This window comes from Anopheles coluzzii, chromosome 2 (assembly GCF_943734685.1).
Source record: "Anopheles coluzzii chromosome 2, AcolN3, whole genome shotgun sequence".
In the NCBI taxonomy this organism is placed as follows: domain Eukaryota; kingdom Metazoa; phylum Arthropoda; class Insecta; order Diptera; family Culicidae; genus Anopheles; species Anopheles coluzzii.
The window spans coordinates 29,361,239-29,377,636 of record NC_064670.1 but is presented as its reverse complement, the minus strand read 5'-3'; the positions used below and the strand labels follow the sequence as shown (position 1 = coordinate 29,377,636).

Below are 16,398 nucleotides of genomic sequence, written 5' to 3'. Positions count from 1 at the left end.
TGTTTTTGGGAGTTTGAGATAAGTTGCTGAGTGCTAACGGGCATCCACATGAACCTGCCGTTCATATATTACTATTTGCATGTTGCTATTTTTTCTTCTAATGCTATATCTATATCGCTTTCAATAGGTGAAAACAGTAGCATTTTGTATGGTTGTGTGAGTGTGTTTTATTTGTAATTGGCATTGTTACTTTAATGTTTCTAGTAAAAATAAAGAACAACTCGTTGGAAAACCGTAAAACATCTGAAGAGGTTCAACAATCGTAGATGAAAAAACCAACACTATTTTACATTATTGCACGTATTTGTAGGACTAATGGGTCTATACTTAGCCTTAGACCCTTTCTTTGGGTGTGTTTGCTTTGGGTGCAGCTATTCAGAATGTTCCTAGCTAGCTCTAGGCGAGATTTTATTGGTGAGGGTTTGCAGTTTGACTGCATCCTCAAATTCCTCTCAGTTGATGCGCAACTTTCTTATATGATTAAAATCTCCAATAGGAAAAAAACACAGTATCGATTAACGCTTTGAGCTTTTGAGTTTGTTTGCGGGAAAAACGGAAAAGCATCGAAAGAGACAAATATGTTGTAGAGATAAAGAGATAGAGAGAGAGAGAGAGCGAGAAAGAGAGGCAACGAAGCAAACAGGTTAACCACGTGGTTGAGCGTGTTGCATATCGACACCTACTTGCTTGCTGATTTTGTTTTTGTAACGCGGCTCGCTCGGATTCCCGCAAACATGATCTACCTAATCCGTACGCGAGGCTACTAGGATTCAATTAATTAGTAAACTAGAACTAGATTTGTTGGAAGGAGACTGGCTTAACGCTAGATTTGTTTTTTGTTCATTTATTTTAAATATTCAATCTGGACAGGCGCCATTAACAAACCTTAGGTTATCCGTTTTTAGTGTTTTGGTAGAGGGAAAAACCAATCGAGTTTTTATGTTTATATCGCGATATGCATAATCTGTGTGTATTCTGCGTGTTTTTTGTTTTTATTTTTTTTTTGTTGCGAATTTTGCTCACTGTTTAACAACAAAGCAAAAAGTGAATATCTATTGCTATTATTACTACCACTACTACTATTTCCTATTATTCCTACATACTGCTCGCGTATAAAGGTAAAGCTTTTGGATGGGATTTAGGAAAAACGCATATGCACGAGCGCAAAGTGCAGTCCTTCGCATTGTCTATCTACCCCTGCCCATATCAGCACAAGTCCCTCGATATACTTTGTTTTTAAACCACGTCCTTTTTTTTTGTTTACGTTTTTAAATCTCACCATCATCTTCTCTGAAACGACCGCACATTGCACCGCGCAAAAAGCTGCTGGAACTACTTTTACTGCCGTTCAACCTATTGCACACTAAACATGCTTGTTTTCTCTTCTTTTGCCACTTTCTTTGTGTGTATGTATTGTGTGTGCGTGTGTGTGTGTTTATGTGTAGTTAGTTAAGTTTTCGGATGCGCCCCATTTTGACAACGGTTTGTCCTGACGTCCTCTCTTTTTATAATAAGCTTTCTCTTATATGCGCAGCAAACAAGGCACTGTGGAATTTTATCGATTTAAGTTGTTGTTTTTGGTTGTTTGTTTGTTTTTGGTTTTGCGAGTTTTTCCCTTCCATGCCAGTGTTCGGTTTCGATGCAGAAAGGATTTTAGCTCTCCTTGCTGGACATTTCCTTTCATTTGGCTTCACTTTTCTATCCCACCCCCTTGTTTTTCGTTCACTTTGAATTCACGTTTCTCTTACCTACATTATTCATTCCGTTTCTATTTGTTTTACATACCATATTTTTACATACCATACCTAGTAGTAGCACACAGATTCTTGCTCCCGGTGCTGTACTCCCTTTTTTTTTGTTGAATGTAAAACTTCCTAGCCTATCATCACCTTTGGGAGAGGGGTTGGCGGTTGTCGATGCGGGCGCACCGTTCCGTCCCCATTTATTACACACTGCCACTGCCATCGTTTTGCGTCCAAACCAAGCAGTTGCGACGGGGCCAGCCTGGCAGAGGAAAAGATATCTCTCGTCCCAGGACCAAAAGCGTGCCCGAAGTGGACCGACCGTCGATTTGATTGGAGTCGGTATCGGGTTAGCAGCGGGAAAAAAAAACGTTAAGCTGTTTTGTTTTGGATGCGCGTGGTGCGTAGCATTGTATTTGTTTGTATTTTTATCTAATGTTTTTTTTATTTGTCTGTAATATTGGCGCGTGCCTTCCCGGAAGCGGTCGTCAAGCACTAGCCGAGTGTGTGGCATACTTAGCACTTTGCTGTCTGGGATTTCTAGCTTAGTTCTGTTGTGTGTTGTTGTTCGTTCTATTTTTGGTTGCTCTTGGTTTGATCGTCTTCCGTACATCCGTTCCGTCGTTCGATACTGCACTGATAAAAATGTGTAAAAATTTGCTTGTATATCTGCTACCGTTTGTATCATGCTCTGTACCCACCAGCCGGTAGCCGGTGGAAAAAATTGTACTGAACTGGCATGGTTCCGGTAGTTCGGTACAATTCGGAAGTGGATAGTGAGTGTAGCGAAAGCAAGAAAGCTGTTGGAGGCAAGCCCTTGCTTTGGTTTCAACAATCCATTCATGGCGTGTACGTGGACGTGTTCTGCGGCTAGGAAAAGGAAATCTATTTAGGGACCCTATCCTCACCGTTCCACTCAAATCCATTCTCTTCTCCCAAGAGTGACTGCTAGTTTTCTATTATTTCTGTAGATTTGTAACAATGCTATAATTCTATTGCAAGATTTTGTATTGTGTTATTATTTGGAGGAACGGGTGGAGTGACTTGTTGCTGCTGTGGTGGAGCATTGTAGCAAGCTTATAACGTAACATGAAACATGAACACCTCCCCAACACTCTTAATGAACAACCGCATCCGCAAAGGAAGGAGCAAATAAGGAGGAGATTTTACATTCTTTTCTAACACCCACGGGTAAGGGACCAAAAACCAAAACCAATGCAGAAAAAAAAAACAACGAAAAGAACATGCCGTTAATGATCATCAACCGTAGTGGAAAGTATTTTGAAAACAATATCATCGTAAAAAAAATAAAAAAAAAGTATTCTTCACGTGTAAAACATGTAGGGTGAGGTTCCAATACCGGTCTTCTTGGGTATAACCGGTTAAACGCACACACCAACAAGGACCAAGTACATAAAAAAAACTTGTGACAAAGTTTGAGAAAGTTTCTGTTTGTGTGTGTGTGTGTGTTTGTGGGTGTGGGTGTAAGAGTAGAAAAGCAGCAAAAATAAGCTTTTTTGATGTTTGCTGAAAGGTAAAGGATTGCACGCAAAGCGATATCTAAAGCGCAAACAATCAACCCTGCATAGGGTTGTTTGATTGACAAAAGCTCTCTCTCTCTCTCTCTCTCTCTCTCTCTCTCTCTCTCTCTCCCCTCCTCTCTTTCTCTTTCTCTATCTCCATGCAATCAACGCCACACCGCCGTCAGTCAATAGTACCAGCACGCGAAAAGCTCTAACCACCAAACAGCTGGTGACTAGTTCGTGGAATTGAGCGCTCACGATCGATCCGAGTTTTGTGTGAGTGTGTTGCGATACCACCACCTAATGGGTTCGAGTGAAACAGGGCAAACGATGCCAGTTTCGGGCGAAAGTCACTTCTTAATTGTCCACCCTCCCCCCTTTGGTCCGAGTTGGCGAGCCGATGGTAGAAAGTGTTGTCGAACAGCGCTTAAGCGCACAATTAGCGAATTACAGGACGGGTCTGGCACTTTCCCGCACATCAATTAGCTGCCAAGGAATGGTGTTTGGTGAGAGATATTAATTTACCTAGTACGAGGCTTTTAAAACGTTGGTTTAGTAATTTTTGATACCCGCGATGTAATCTTTCCCAGCAGAATCGGAATTTCGAAAATCTCATTAACTTTCGGTTTGCAAACAAACCGCACTTTGCACTGCGGTATCGCTTCCCTAGGAGCCGACTGGAGGTTTCAATCGTTTTCTTGGAACGTAACGTATGCCCTACCAATCATAAAGCGCAGCATGGAACGCGCGCTCCCGAAGCGTGGCAGGTAAATAAATACACGGGCAAAAAGATGGTAGAAAGAATTATGTACGCTTCGCAATGGTAATTGAGAAGTGTGGGATGGGGGAGTTTGGTTTGGTATTTACGTTTGCTCAGTCAGTCAGTGTGCGGATGCTTTCACTGTACAGTTTGCCATTTTCCTTTTGGCAGAGGTTTGCGCAAGTTGTGCGCAGGAAGGGTAAGTTTTACCACCCCCCCCCCCTCCCCCCCACCCCTCCCGTGTGCCCTGGTGTGCGAACGCGAAAGCAACAACGGGGGAAAATGGTTTACTCACACCGTAACCGGTTAGAAAGCAAAGACAAAAGCATGGGGGGGGGGGGAAGTGTTTGCTGCACACTTGTATAGTTTTGCAAAACTATTTGCAACCGTGCTTTCGCACAAAAGTGCTATGGATAAAAGGGGGGTGGGCAGAGGTTTGTGATGGTGAACAATTAAAAGAGAAAAGAAGATTATGACACTCTCAGCAAATTAGTCTTGCCTGCTGTTTTATGATGTGGTGAGTCATCGGAGCGTTGACGTGGGAGAAAAGGTATTTTCTTTTACCGAGTTTTTTTTTTCCATCCCACATCCGCAGCAGTTTATTGTTTGCGATAAAGCGAAAGGTATCCTTTCTACTGATTGGCCACATCAAAGTCCAAAGTTGGTATTTGTATAAGTTATCGTTCTGATCGAGTTATCCGCCTTAAAGTATGCAATTTGTATTGCAACATGTCTTAAAAAGGCTTGCAAGAACAGCGGCAAGCTTAGCTTGTTCTGTTTTATATTGAAGGAAAGTTGGTTCGACTTTTAAAAAAGATGTCCCATGTGTTAAAAAAATGTCTCCTCGGCAGTGGTACATTATTCAAAGCACATTTTCTGTACCACGCATGTAGAATTGCTTGATTTGAGTGCGCTGAGCTTTGATTTATGAAGTTTAATATTGGCTTGAACTATGCAATTGAAGCAACCGCAACAGCCTTTGCTCCATTGACCATCTTAAGTGCTTAATATCTAAATCTAAGACATTGGGACGCTTCAGGGTGCCTTGATTGTGACAGAAAGTTCAATCCCCTATTTCTCCTACTCTTTCTCTAAGCATGTATGAAAAGGAAAGCTAAAAAATCCTAAAATTGTTCGAATCATAGAAGAACACTCAAAACTGTGTATTTTAGATTTCGAGCATTTTGTTTATAATTAGCATCAAAGTTACAAAATATTCCAAATTTATTTGAACTCATTATGAACCATTCACAGTGAAACATTTTGGAGGAAAAACATTTTAGAAGGCTAATTTTGTAAAAAATAGCTATCGTTTTAGCTTCAAATACAAAAAAAAACATGTAAGTGCCCGAAATTGACTGCAAGTGCTCATGCAGACCATATCATTGTAATTGTAATATCAAACCTAAGACGATCCATTGAATTCATATTACCGAGTTTCGAAGAATAGCAAAAAAGGTAACAATTTACTTAAAAAACACTGTTTTGTGCCGTGTCGTTCGAACGGTAATCCCACCGCTTCCACGACCACACAGGTCCAGGTCCCGTTGCTGTTCCGAGTAGTAAGGCGAAATTGCGGTCATTCTGTAAGTTATAACGATACAAGAAAAACATCTGCCCTCATCAATTAGGGTCAAATGGTAGCACAACCTAACGTGATGTGCTTGATGATGTTTAATTTTTTGCATGCTTGTAAAGCTCGTCGGTTTAAAAAAGAAAAAGAATAAAAAAAAAAACATTCGACAAAATGTCCCCTGGCACACATAAACTTCGCTACGGCCCGGCTCGTTGGTGCCATTGAACTACACGAAATTCAATTACGACCCATAAAGTGTACGGTATGCCGTAGGAAGCTTTTCATCGCTTCGTCTCACTCCCTCTCTCCCCCGTTTCCTTCGATACAAAACGAGGGAGCGAAAGGTATTGGCGAGCAGGAGATAATATCCGGCCTCACACATGCACCCCTGTTCCGGAAACTGCCCCGTGTCCACGCCGGACCCAACACCCACCGGACCGATGCCGACCGGCCCATTGTGGGATACATTAAATCGATGACAAAAATGTGTCGTCCAGTGCCCGATCCCACCGCACCGAACCAATCCCATCGCAGTAAGCTTTTTCCATGGCCGATTTCCCAACGGATTACTGTTACTTTTCGTAGTGCAAGCAAAAAAAAAAAAAAATTGATCCCTCCATTTTCCACTCGAGCACGGCCGATTGGGGGATCGGTTTTTGTGTGTGTGTGTGTCTGTGTGCCTGTGCTTTGTATAAGGATGGGCTTATTCCTCAGCCAGCCGCACCCGTTCAGCCACGCAGTCCCTTTTGTGTGGGGGTGTCATTTTTGCTGTTGTTGTTGTTGTTGTTGCTACTCTTTGCCGTCTCATCGATCTATTATTTCCACTGCCAAACAATGAAATTATCGACGGTAGCCTTACCTCTTTGTTTGGTGACGGGGTGGTGTTTTTTTTTTGTTTGCTACTGTTGCTTTGCTCCGTTTGTTTTGGTTCGGTGTCTTTTTTCCACCATTCGTCGAGTATTTTTATCAGCCATTTTCTTGCTCAACTCCTTGCACTCTTCTGTGTCACTTGTTTTTTTGCTTTACACGGCGACAATTTCACCAATGAACGATGAGTGGCCGTGGTTCGTGGCAGTTCGAGTGGCCGAAGCCTGAAGTCTTTTATGGGTTTTTTGCTGTTGCTGTGCGCGGCACCACACTCCTCTATCGAGGACTGGCTGGCTGGGTTGGGTCGAAAGAAACGGCCGCTTTTGCGTAAGTGGATCGTTATAAGAAGGAACCGGTGGGCCCATCCGGTTTGCAAAGTTCTTCAAAGAGCGTGTTAGCCTTTTTTTCTCTTTTGATGCGATCAGTGTCAGCGTCGGTGGTTGAGTTTGAATGGGCTTTTAACAGGCAAATTGTACGGTTCAGGTGAAGGCTTGTGAAGAGAGATTTCCGCAAAAATTATGAATCCCTTTTTTGAGTGGACGGCTGAGCAAAGCAACAGTAGGGAGGGTAAAGCACAAATGACGAGCTTTTGTTTTTGCAGGTCAATCAAGCGTAAATATTTGATAAAGATGTCGAAGGTTTTAAGAAGCCGGATTGAGTGTGTAGGAGGGATGGAAATTTAAAAGCACCTGTTAAATGATTTTTTCTTTGCAGAAGTAAGAGTCCATTGTAAATTGTTTGAAGAATTGTTTTAATTGTTGTTCGAAAAATAACGTCCTTATGAAAACAGCTTTAGGCAATCAACCTGTCCAGTTGCATACCTTTAGGCGTTTTGCATTTTAAGCTCGGGTTACAGCTCCAGTGAAATTGAACGTGAAATTTAGAGATTTTCTGCTATATTTCATTAAATTCCCCAACTATTTAGACTCTTTAGACATGTTACAATAATGAATTAAAAGCATTTACTTGTGATGCCCCGCTTTGTTCACGGTAAGAACATAATTTTCAGCGGTTAATCACAAGTAAATGCTTTTTATTCATTATTCAAACACGTTTCATAGTCTAAATTATTGGAAAATCTAAATTCCTTTCTTTTGGTGCCATATTTTGATCGATATTTAATGGAATATAGCAAACAAAACAAAAAAAAAAAACAAAATTCCACTTTCATTTTCATTCGAGCTGTAACTCGGGCTTTACTAAGAACAGTCGAACCTTCTGTTGCCAGGGGAATGTATTTAAATCCTGCTGTTAGAGCATACACATACCGATCCCAACAATGCGATTGTACTCGTTCTACCAAACATTTCACTCTCCAAGCGCTTCAAGCGCCCATACAAAGCCACATTTTGCCGTACCGTGTGTCACGAAATGTCACCGTGGGTGGTCTTAAATCTTTGTTATTGTTTTAATTATGTGCTTAATATTTGACGATGCGTTCAGCGTTCAGCCAAAAGCGGGCAGCCGTGTGCTTACTCACACAAAAGACGGCACGTGCACTGTACGATTCTTTGAACTGCTTCAACCGGCGGCAAGGATCAAAGCCAAAGCACACGCCCCTATCTCCTATCTACCGCTTTTTGTTCAGCGATACGAGACCGGCTAAAATGCGCACGAATCGAAGGAGGCTGCGACGTTGTAGCCGCTGCCGCTACTCTCTCATTAAATGGAAGAAGGAAAGTGAGCACTCGGTCGAAAATGTCACCGTACTTGCTATAGGAAAAGGAAACAAAACGTACAACCACGGTGGTAAGTTGTTCGCTCCAATTCGAATTTCGTTTCGGTTTCGTTTGATATTCACCACAAAACAAGTGCCAGCGTTTGATGTCGAAACCCGGGGCAGCACCGCACAATACAGCTCGGTGCGCTACAGTTTTCCGTACGTCCGACAAATTGGTAGCGCGACTGGCGAGAGCTTTCGCGTGCAATTTGGTGGGTTGGTCGTTGGTGGAGTTGAAATTTATGAACCTAATTTTAGCCAAACGCAAAAAGGAAAACAAAAGAAACCGGGTATCGTTATGCTGCATTGTTCATAGCCCCCTGGGGAGCAATTTGAAATATTATCTACGGCATCACACAACCGAGCACGGCGACCGAGGTGATGAGGGTGTACGAACCGGGCATTACAAATCGATCCGGGGATGTTGTTGTGAATCGAAGCAAAAGGTTTCGCCCAACGGTTGGGAAGGGAACTGGGAAGGAAGCATCTCAAAAAAAGGGACAGCAGACAGATTTGGGAACAAAGATCTTCGCTTTGCCGGCGCTTTCACTCGCTCGCAAATGCGGGTTAACCTGCGGGACCGTCGGGGGGGTTTGTTGCTTCTCCCCACTGTGTTCACTGTGCTTTAAATTGATGTGTTAAGGAAGCTAATACCGCACAAATGCGCTCTGTTCGGGAGGGGGCAGCAGCAAATGCAGAGAATCGAAACGATCGACCGACCGACCGTGAGGTCCGCAACGGAAACGGAAGGGTTGATTTTGAACAATTCATTCACCAATTGACAGGTAGTCAATGGGGCGGATGGAACGACCTGTCCGACACAAACGGGGACTGTATATTTGGGGGGTCGTCTGGGGACACTAAGCTCTGGATATTTCACAATTTAATCCCACCAGCAGCACGTGGCCAGCAAAACCCCCAAACCTGAGTTGCCAGATGTAACCTGGTGGCGTGAAGGCAAAGCAAGATAGCAGAAAACCGTTTCCCCAAACATAGCACACGCACTCACACACTCACCGGAACAGAAGAGCCGGAAAGGATTGCCGGAAAAATGTCATCCCCCGATCGATTTTTCCCTCACACGTGGTTGTTGTATTGCGTGCGCGTGTGTGCGTGTGTGTGCGTGTGCCCCACAGGCTCGACCGTTTTTTTTTTTGGGCAAGCAAACGGAAGCGATCTAATCAACTTTTTGCTTGCGTTTTTTTACTCTTGTTTGGCACGGAGAAAGATGTTTGCGATTTATTTTCCATAAAAGCGACAGTGCTGGGCATGGACTTGCGATTGTACTGTTTGCATTATCTCGAACCGGTGTTGGCAACAAATTTAACCGAACAAATAATAGTCTGTTATTGCTGATGTTAGAAACGTTTGCAGGCAATTTGTTCAACTTTGACCGAAAAGATTCACACAATGATACAATATTTGCTACTCCTGTGTTGGCAAGTGTACAACAGCCTTCCGACAACACTCGCGTTACCTTCACGGCGCTATCTCAACATCTCTTAGTATTCATGTCCCGTAAAATATGCCACCATATCAGGGAGGGAGGGGGGGGGGAGGAAATTCCTAGAAAATGACTTGCGTCATGATGGACCCGGACTCGGAGATGGAAAAGTGATGGATAAGCGAATGAAAGCTTCGGCAAAAATGAAACCCAATCGGTGGTGGTGGAACAGCGCCCCGGGGGTGCGGCAGTCAGAAGAGCCGTTGACTTCATGACCTTCAGCCTGGCGGTGGCTTGGCGTGCCGCGGCTATGGTGACACTTGTTTTTGTGTTGCCATCGCAAATGCATTGATGGTCGGGTTCGTACAGGCAGCCGTTACCGTATTTATGATTTCCATTTCCCCATGGTGAGGTATTGCACACACAAACTTTCAATCAGTATGGAAATTAATTACACAGAAATATGGTTCTTTTTTGGAAGGGCGGGGAACGGGGGTTGTGGAAACTAGTAACAAATTTTGTGATTTGTATGAGCGTCGCCACTCAGTTCAATGGAAAATAAGCAAACACATCCTTCCAAAGTTTAGCTGGCGCGAAGGTCTAGACACGCGATCCATGATTCGTGCGGGGCGGAAGATGTTGGCTCCCCCTCACCCCCCCCCCCCGCCCCCTCGAGGCCATACCCGAAAACAGAAAAGTACACACAGGGAAAATTGGATTTGTTTGTTGTGGACATTTTTTCCACCTGCGTGAACGATGCCTTCTCCTTCCCCGATGCTACCCCGATTTCGAAACCAGCATCATGCAAAACGATTTCTGCCAAGAGCCACAGGACGAACGGAAAACAATTTTTTGCTTCCAAAATCGGACTATTTTTCAATCTGCCCCGTACGTTGGTGGGGCCGCTACCACCTTCGCTGTGGCGGTGGCACATACTGCCGAACCGAGCTGTTTTCGCAGGGATTTGGTTCGTTTGGAGCAACTTTCGTAACCAACGGTCGAAAAATTATATCGTCATCGTCCCTGTTTGCTGTCCCTTCGCCAGTCCCGGGCTAGTTAGACTTCAGCTTCACTGACTCCTAGGAACGAGAAGGACCCGTACCGGGCCACTAGGCAACCATTTCGAATGACAGTCCAAGTCGTAGTTACCGGGAGTTTTTGTGCTGAAAAGTGAAACAAATTTTGGCCACGATTGGCAGCAGCAGCAGCAGCAGCAGCAGCAAATGCTTCGGTCGACTTGTTTTGGACACTGAGGGTTCTCGGGGCTGAATACCGGGTAGTATAATGTCCGCTCACCGTCGGCTTGGGTGGCTCCCAAGGTTGGGACGGAATCCGATTACGGAAGCCGAACTTGGCAACTCATTTCTGCCAACTTTTCTGTACGTTGGCAGTCGATAGAATGTAACTGCAGCCAACAAGGTTAAGGAGATTGGCGAATGGCTCCTATTGGCGCACATAACACGTAATGGAAAATGAGGAAGGCGGGCAATTTTCTGTGCAAGAGATAATTAAGATATCTCGTTCGCTTGGTGGAGGATGTTCAACACCTACGGCTTGTTTGTTTGTTCCAACGGTTTTGGATGGTTTTGTTCCCGGTTTGAGTAAGGGTGTAATGAAGTTGTCAAATTTTATCTCATTTCTTATGTCATGCGGAATTGTTAAGTATGTTGCTAGCTGGTTATTTGTAACACAAATCTATTGTGTAAATAAAAAAAAAGCATACGATAATCAGCAAAATGTGGTTCCCATGAAATAAACAGATATTAATGTACACTACCGAACTTAAAGCAGCTTTTCCTCCAGCTGGAAAAGTCACTCCAACGCTGCAGAATATCGCTTAACCGCTCCCTGAACCAGGGTCGAAATAAGCGCTATTGGAAATGTTGGAAAGGTGTTTACTTTTGTTCGTTATAATGCTACAACACTACTCGATCGTCCTCCTCTATTGGAAGATTGGAAGTATTCAATCACTAAGTACCAGAAACCGTTTTAGATGTTACAAAAAAGAGAAGATTGAATCAGACGCGGACGGTACGCAAACTGGTACGCACGGCGGCTTGCTAAGCTGCGCACAGCGGCTCGCTACAACCACGCTAACGGTGCTACTACTGCCGTACTACTAAAGCGCTCGGGACGCAAAGAGATTTGTTTACCTCATGTGTTTGAGAAGTGTTTGTGTAGCTACATCCTAACTCCGCTTCTAAGAAAGACTCGCCTAGCTATGCTTCTATGGGTTGCCATCACGAAATTGTTCTGTGTGCCGTGGTTTAATTGTACTGCTGCTAGTGGACGTCTCGTTGAAATTGATGCACTCTCCGCCCTGGCTACAACTCCACCCTGGCGCTACATCCATAAGAATTTATCTTTTTTTCCCTCAGAACTTGTGGGTTGGTAGTTACGAGCAGAGTAATTTCAAAATTTAAGGATTTGATCGTAGAAGAAATAGGATGGATGATGAGGATGCTATCGATTGCTGCTTTGTTATTGCTGTTGTTGGTATGCGCCAACGTAGTTTAGGTTTGTGTTGTAGTGTTATTTATTTCATGTCCGTCCGTCCATCCACTAACGATAACGCTCATGATTGTATTCCCAACTCTTCAACGCGCGTTAAAAGCAAAACTTTCTTACAGCTAGATTTGTTGTGTTGTATGAATGTGTGTTGATTCGTTAGAATAGCTAATTGTCACGCTAGGGCCTTACGACTAGCAGGCCTGCTAGCAATCACGTTTCATACTGGCTTTGTTTTTTTTATTATTATTTCTTATTAAAAAACTGCATTGCATAGTTTAAAGATTTCTCGCACCTCGGCTTCATTGTGTTTCGCGTGTTGCGTTTGCTGTTCCACTTACCACAGTATGTGTGTGTGTGTGTGTGATACGGTCGGCCCAGGCCGGAGCCCTTACCTTCGCGGATCAGTTTAGAACTTGGCTTGCTTTCGATTTTAAATATTCTATGACGCCTATGATCCCGGCTCCAAATCCGCCGTCGCATCTTCGCCAGACCACACCGTACCCGTGTGTCGCGTGTCCAGGGGGTCGGCCGTGATCGGCGTGATCGGCTGGATTCGCCTCGAACGTAACAAAAGGTGTTACGATGGGCAGCGGAGTGTTGGGCGGTTCGGTGTGCTGTTGTAGTAGTTGTACCCTCAGCAGAGCTATGACGGCAGCAGCAGTAACCTTTGCGTAACGCTCTGCACTAACGCTACCAGCAGCAGTCCGGCTACGGTGGCACGGCTCGTCGGCGACCAGAACCAATCGCCGGACCGTGACGGTGTGCTGGCTCCATTTCCGGCCAGTATCTCCGCACGCTTCCGGAGTCGAGCCTAGGAGGGGGTGGGAAGAGAAGGTGAGAGATGCGAAAAGGATGAGCATACAAACATGTCGGAAGGTGGGTTCTTTTGCTGCGTTTGAAAGATTATCGGCACGGAGCGAAACGAACGATGGGGGGGGGGGGGGGGGGAGGAGGTTTTCAATGAGCCTTAGCCATCGCCGGGCACGGCAGAGTTAGAAGGCACGAGGCAAAAGCCCTGTCAGTGCTATGGTACCGCTGGGAGGTACTATTAGGTGTTTGTGAGGGAACGGAAGGAAGGAAGGAATGGTTCCGGTTTACGATAAATTATGAACGCACTTCAATAACGCTATGACAGGTAGGCATGGCAAGACACGATGCGGGGAGTGCCAGTTTAAATGGATGAATTGAATAACAGAGAATAAAACGTACTGTGGCTTCCAGGAAACCGGACACCGGGAATTGTGCTTCACTTAAACGGAGTAAAGTTTTCGCCCAGAGGTAAAGGCCTCCGTTTGATTGACATCATGCACGAACGGGGAATTGATAGTTTATTGTAATGCATTTTGAGCTTGAAAACTTCAAACGATCCGAGCCAATCATGGTACCGAGGGTACGTAAAAGAGGACTGGTGTTTTTTTAAACAAAAAATCGCGGAATAAACTGCACGAGTGTACGATATAATACGGTAAAATGGGAATACTATTAAAATAAAACAGATGCAAAACGATACACAGTAGCTTCAAATGAGAATTATATGACATTAAATGTAATTGTGTAACATTGTAACGTAACACAATTACATTTAATGTCATATAGTTCTCATTTGCCGGTCTCGTAGTACAGTCGACAACTCGTATGACTTAACAACAAGCCCATCATGGGTTCATGCCCCGAATGGACCGTGCCGCCATACGTAGGACTGACTATCCTGTTATGGGGGGTAATCCAAAAGTCACTGAAAGCCAAGCCCACAAGTGGTACAGGCAGGCCTTGACCGGCAACGGTTGTTGAGCCAATGAAGAAGAAGAAGTTCTCATTTGAAGCTACTATGTATCGTTTTGCATCTGTTTTATCTCAATATGTTTGGAGTCTCCTAGCAATACGGCTTGAATAGGAAAAAAACAACTCCATACGACATGTTATCAGTATCAGTATGTCGGTGGAGACGCCTGGTAGCTTGTAAAATAAATCTTGTACAGGGTTTTCCAAGTCAGTTTCGAATGTAAACGTTATTATTTACCGCGTGCAAGATGTAAATCACATTAATCTGATATTTACTTTCCATCGTCACAATTTTTAATTTCTTCAGAATGATTTTCAACACGTCTCAAGCTGGATTTAGTTTGACAGTTCTTTGTGATGTGTAAAAACTGAAATTCCATTATGAAGCAATTACATCATTTGACAGCTGTTGAAAATCATCTTGGAGGCGGTGAATAATTATGTACATATTCGAAAATGACCTGGAAAACCGTGTATGAAAAAATACTTTTCTTTTTCAAAGTAAACGTATACTTTCCTGAATGCATGCTTTGTTTGTTTATTACATTGTACACCGTTCTTAAAGGGAGTTTAAATCATTAAAATGGTTCAATGCTCTATCTACTTCAAAACTACTATCTTCAAGTTTTCAGCGTTTTTATAACTAAGCTTTAATTAAATTTTGTTATTACGTACCTGATACATTTCGTCCTCTCCGGGTGGATCGAGACACTCAAATTCACAGCATCGTTCACCTACGCGAAACTTTTTACAGAACTGTAAAGAAAACGATAGAAACAGAGTACAAATGTTTATTGCCTCTAACACACAAACGATAATCTAATTGCTTTCTATTGTAAACCATTATGGAACGTAATTTAATGTTATATATATATGAAAGCGGCTTATTAAATCTACATTTCAGAACGATCAGGATCATCACAAAATCATCGTTGATAAAAGGCATTGCGAACTCAATTTCTTCTCTAGAAGTCATGCAATAAATGTTGATTTTCTAGAAAATCAGGTAGATAGCTGTTTCGCGCTTAGTGTTGGTAAGACTTTGGTTTGTGTATCTTGAGATACCATGAAAGGTAAAATGCTAACCAAATCAAATAAATGTCTCGTTGTGGGCGAAACGTTTCATCAACTTTAGCGAGAAACATTGTTGAAACGTAATTTAATAAACCTGGCGCGATTATGCTCAACCTCAACCCTCGAATGGGATGCTGCCCCAGCTGTCCGAGGCTGGGCCCGTAAATCCGCTTTGGTTTTCCTTCTTTTCGCTGTCCTTCAAAAGATCCAATAACAATTGTTCGAATAATTTCGCGGCCAGGACTCTTAAACTCCCACGCCGAGCAAAATGGAATTTCCGCCGGATAAGTCTGCAGGCGAGGAGTAGTATGCAATTTCTCATCTGGTCCGCAGTTCGGGGAAAAGGCAAGAGTGGAAGAAGGTTCGAAGTGGCCCATGATATAAAGCAAGGTATAAATAGCTAGCAAATGCCCAGCCACTGGACGTGCTGTGAAGTTTCCGGAATTTGGCGGCGGCTGGCCGGCGTTTGCGTAAAGGTCGTCTCACCTTTGCTGCAATCTCTTCCAGCTGGGCAGGCAAACGCATCCGCATCGAGGCGGCACATAATTGAGTAATGGCGAAGAAGAGTGTTTGCTTGAACGCTAGATGCTAGAGTGTTAGTGGAATGAGTTTAATGCGGTTGTTCAGTGCATCTTGCTGGTAGTGAAATTGAATTTGCATGTCGTTGATGAGGGAGCTGGTAATGTGTTTGGATGATGGGTCGGGTGGAAACAAATCTCTTCAGTGGAGAAAGATGCACTCACACTTAGCAAGTGAATAGCAAATGTCACGATTTGTGTTATTGGAATGCAAGGAACAAGCTGCAAGTGATTGTACATGAGTAATGTAAATAACAAATGCTAAAAATGTACGACAAAACAAGAATTGTCGATATTGTGCAAGGATGGGAATTAATGAAGGAAAATAATGAATATAGTTTATTTTACAATGATTTATATCAGAAATCCCGAAACCACACTTCAGCTCATCAATTAACGTGGTTCATCGTTTCCATTTCGATAAAGACAAAAAAACCCTATGACGAAACGGTCATTCTTCTTTTCTTCGGACGGAAACATAGGGATTTTTCTTCTTTGCTTGATAGATGCGCTCATCCTTGATACTTCTACTAAGTAGCAGCAGTCGTCTAAGTGAAGCAAGCTACTTGTACGTCAATCGAATGTATTGCCTTTATCAAAGTACGGCCAAACAGATACGTTCATTTGTTCATTATGGTTTTTTTTTGCTTCCACTCGCCCTTCGAATCTCTGATCTGATTGGATTGGATGTTGAAGCAATGCTTTCACCGCATTGATACATGCAATGATCCGTATAAGGGGCGAAACGAACCACACACGACGTACGTCAGTGTACCTATTTTTAGCGAGCAACAATCTTGTTAGAGGTAATTGCCAATTCA

At 43.4% G+C, this 16,398-nt stretch overlaps 1 protein-coding gene across 4 annotated transcripts in view; it reads right to left on the bottom strand.

Annotated features, from left to right (window-relative positions):
- Positions 1-6,448: 6,448 nt before the first annotated feature.
- Positions 6,449-16,398, bottom strand: part of LOC120948169 (uncharacterized) — a 39,964-nt gene continuing 30,014 nt past the window's right edge. For all 4 annotated transcript variants that reach the window (XM_040364228.2, XM_040364229.2, XM_040364230.2 and 1 more), the window contains exons 5-6: positions 14,601-14,681; positions 6,449-12,954 (exon numbers count right to left, since the gene is read on the bottom strand). In XM_040364228.2, coding sequence (XP_040220162.1) covers positions 12,787-12,954; positions 14,601-14,681 — 249 coding nt within the window. In that variant the 3' untranslated portion in view covers positions 6,449-12,786. The remainder of the gene's footprint in view (positions 12,955-14,600; positions 14,682-16,398) is intronic.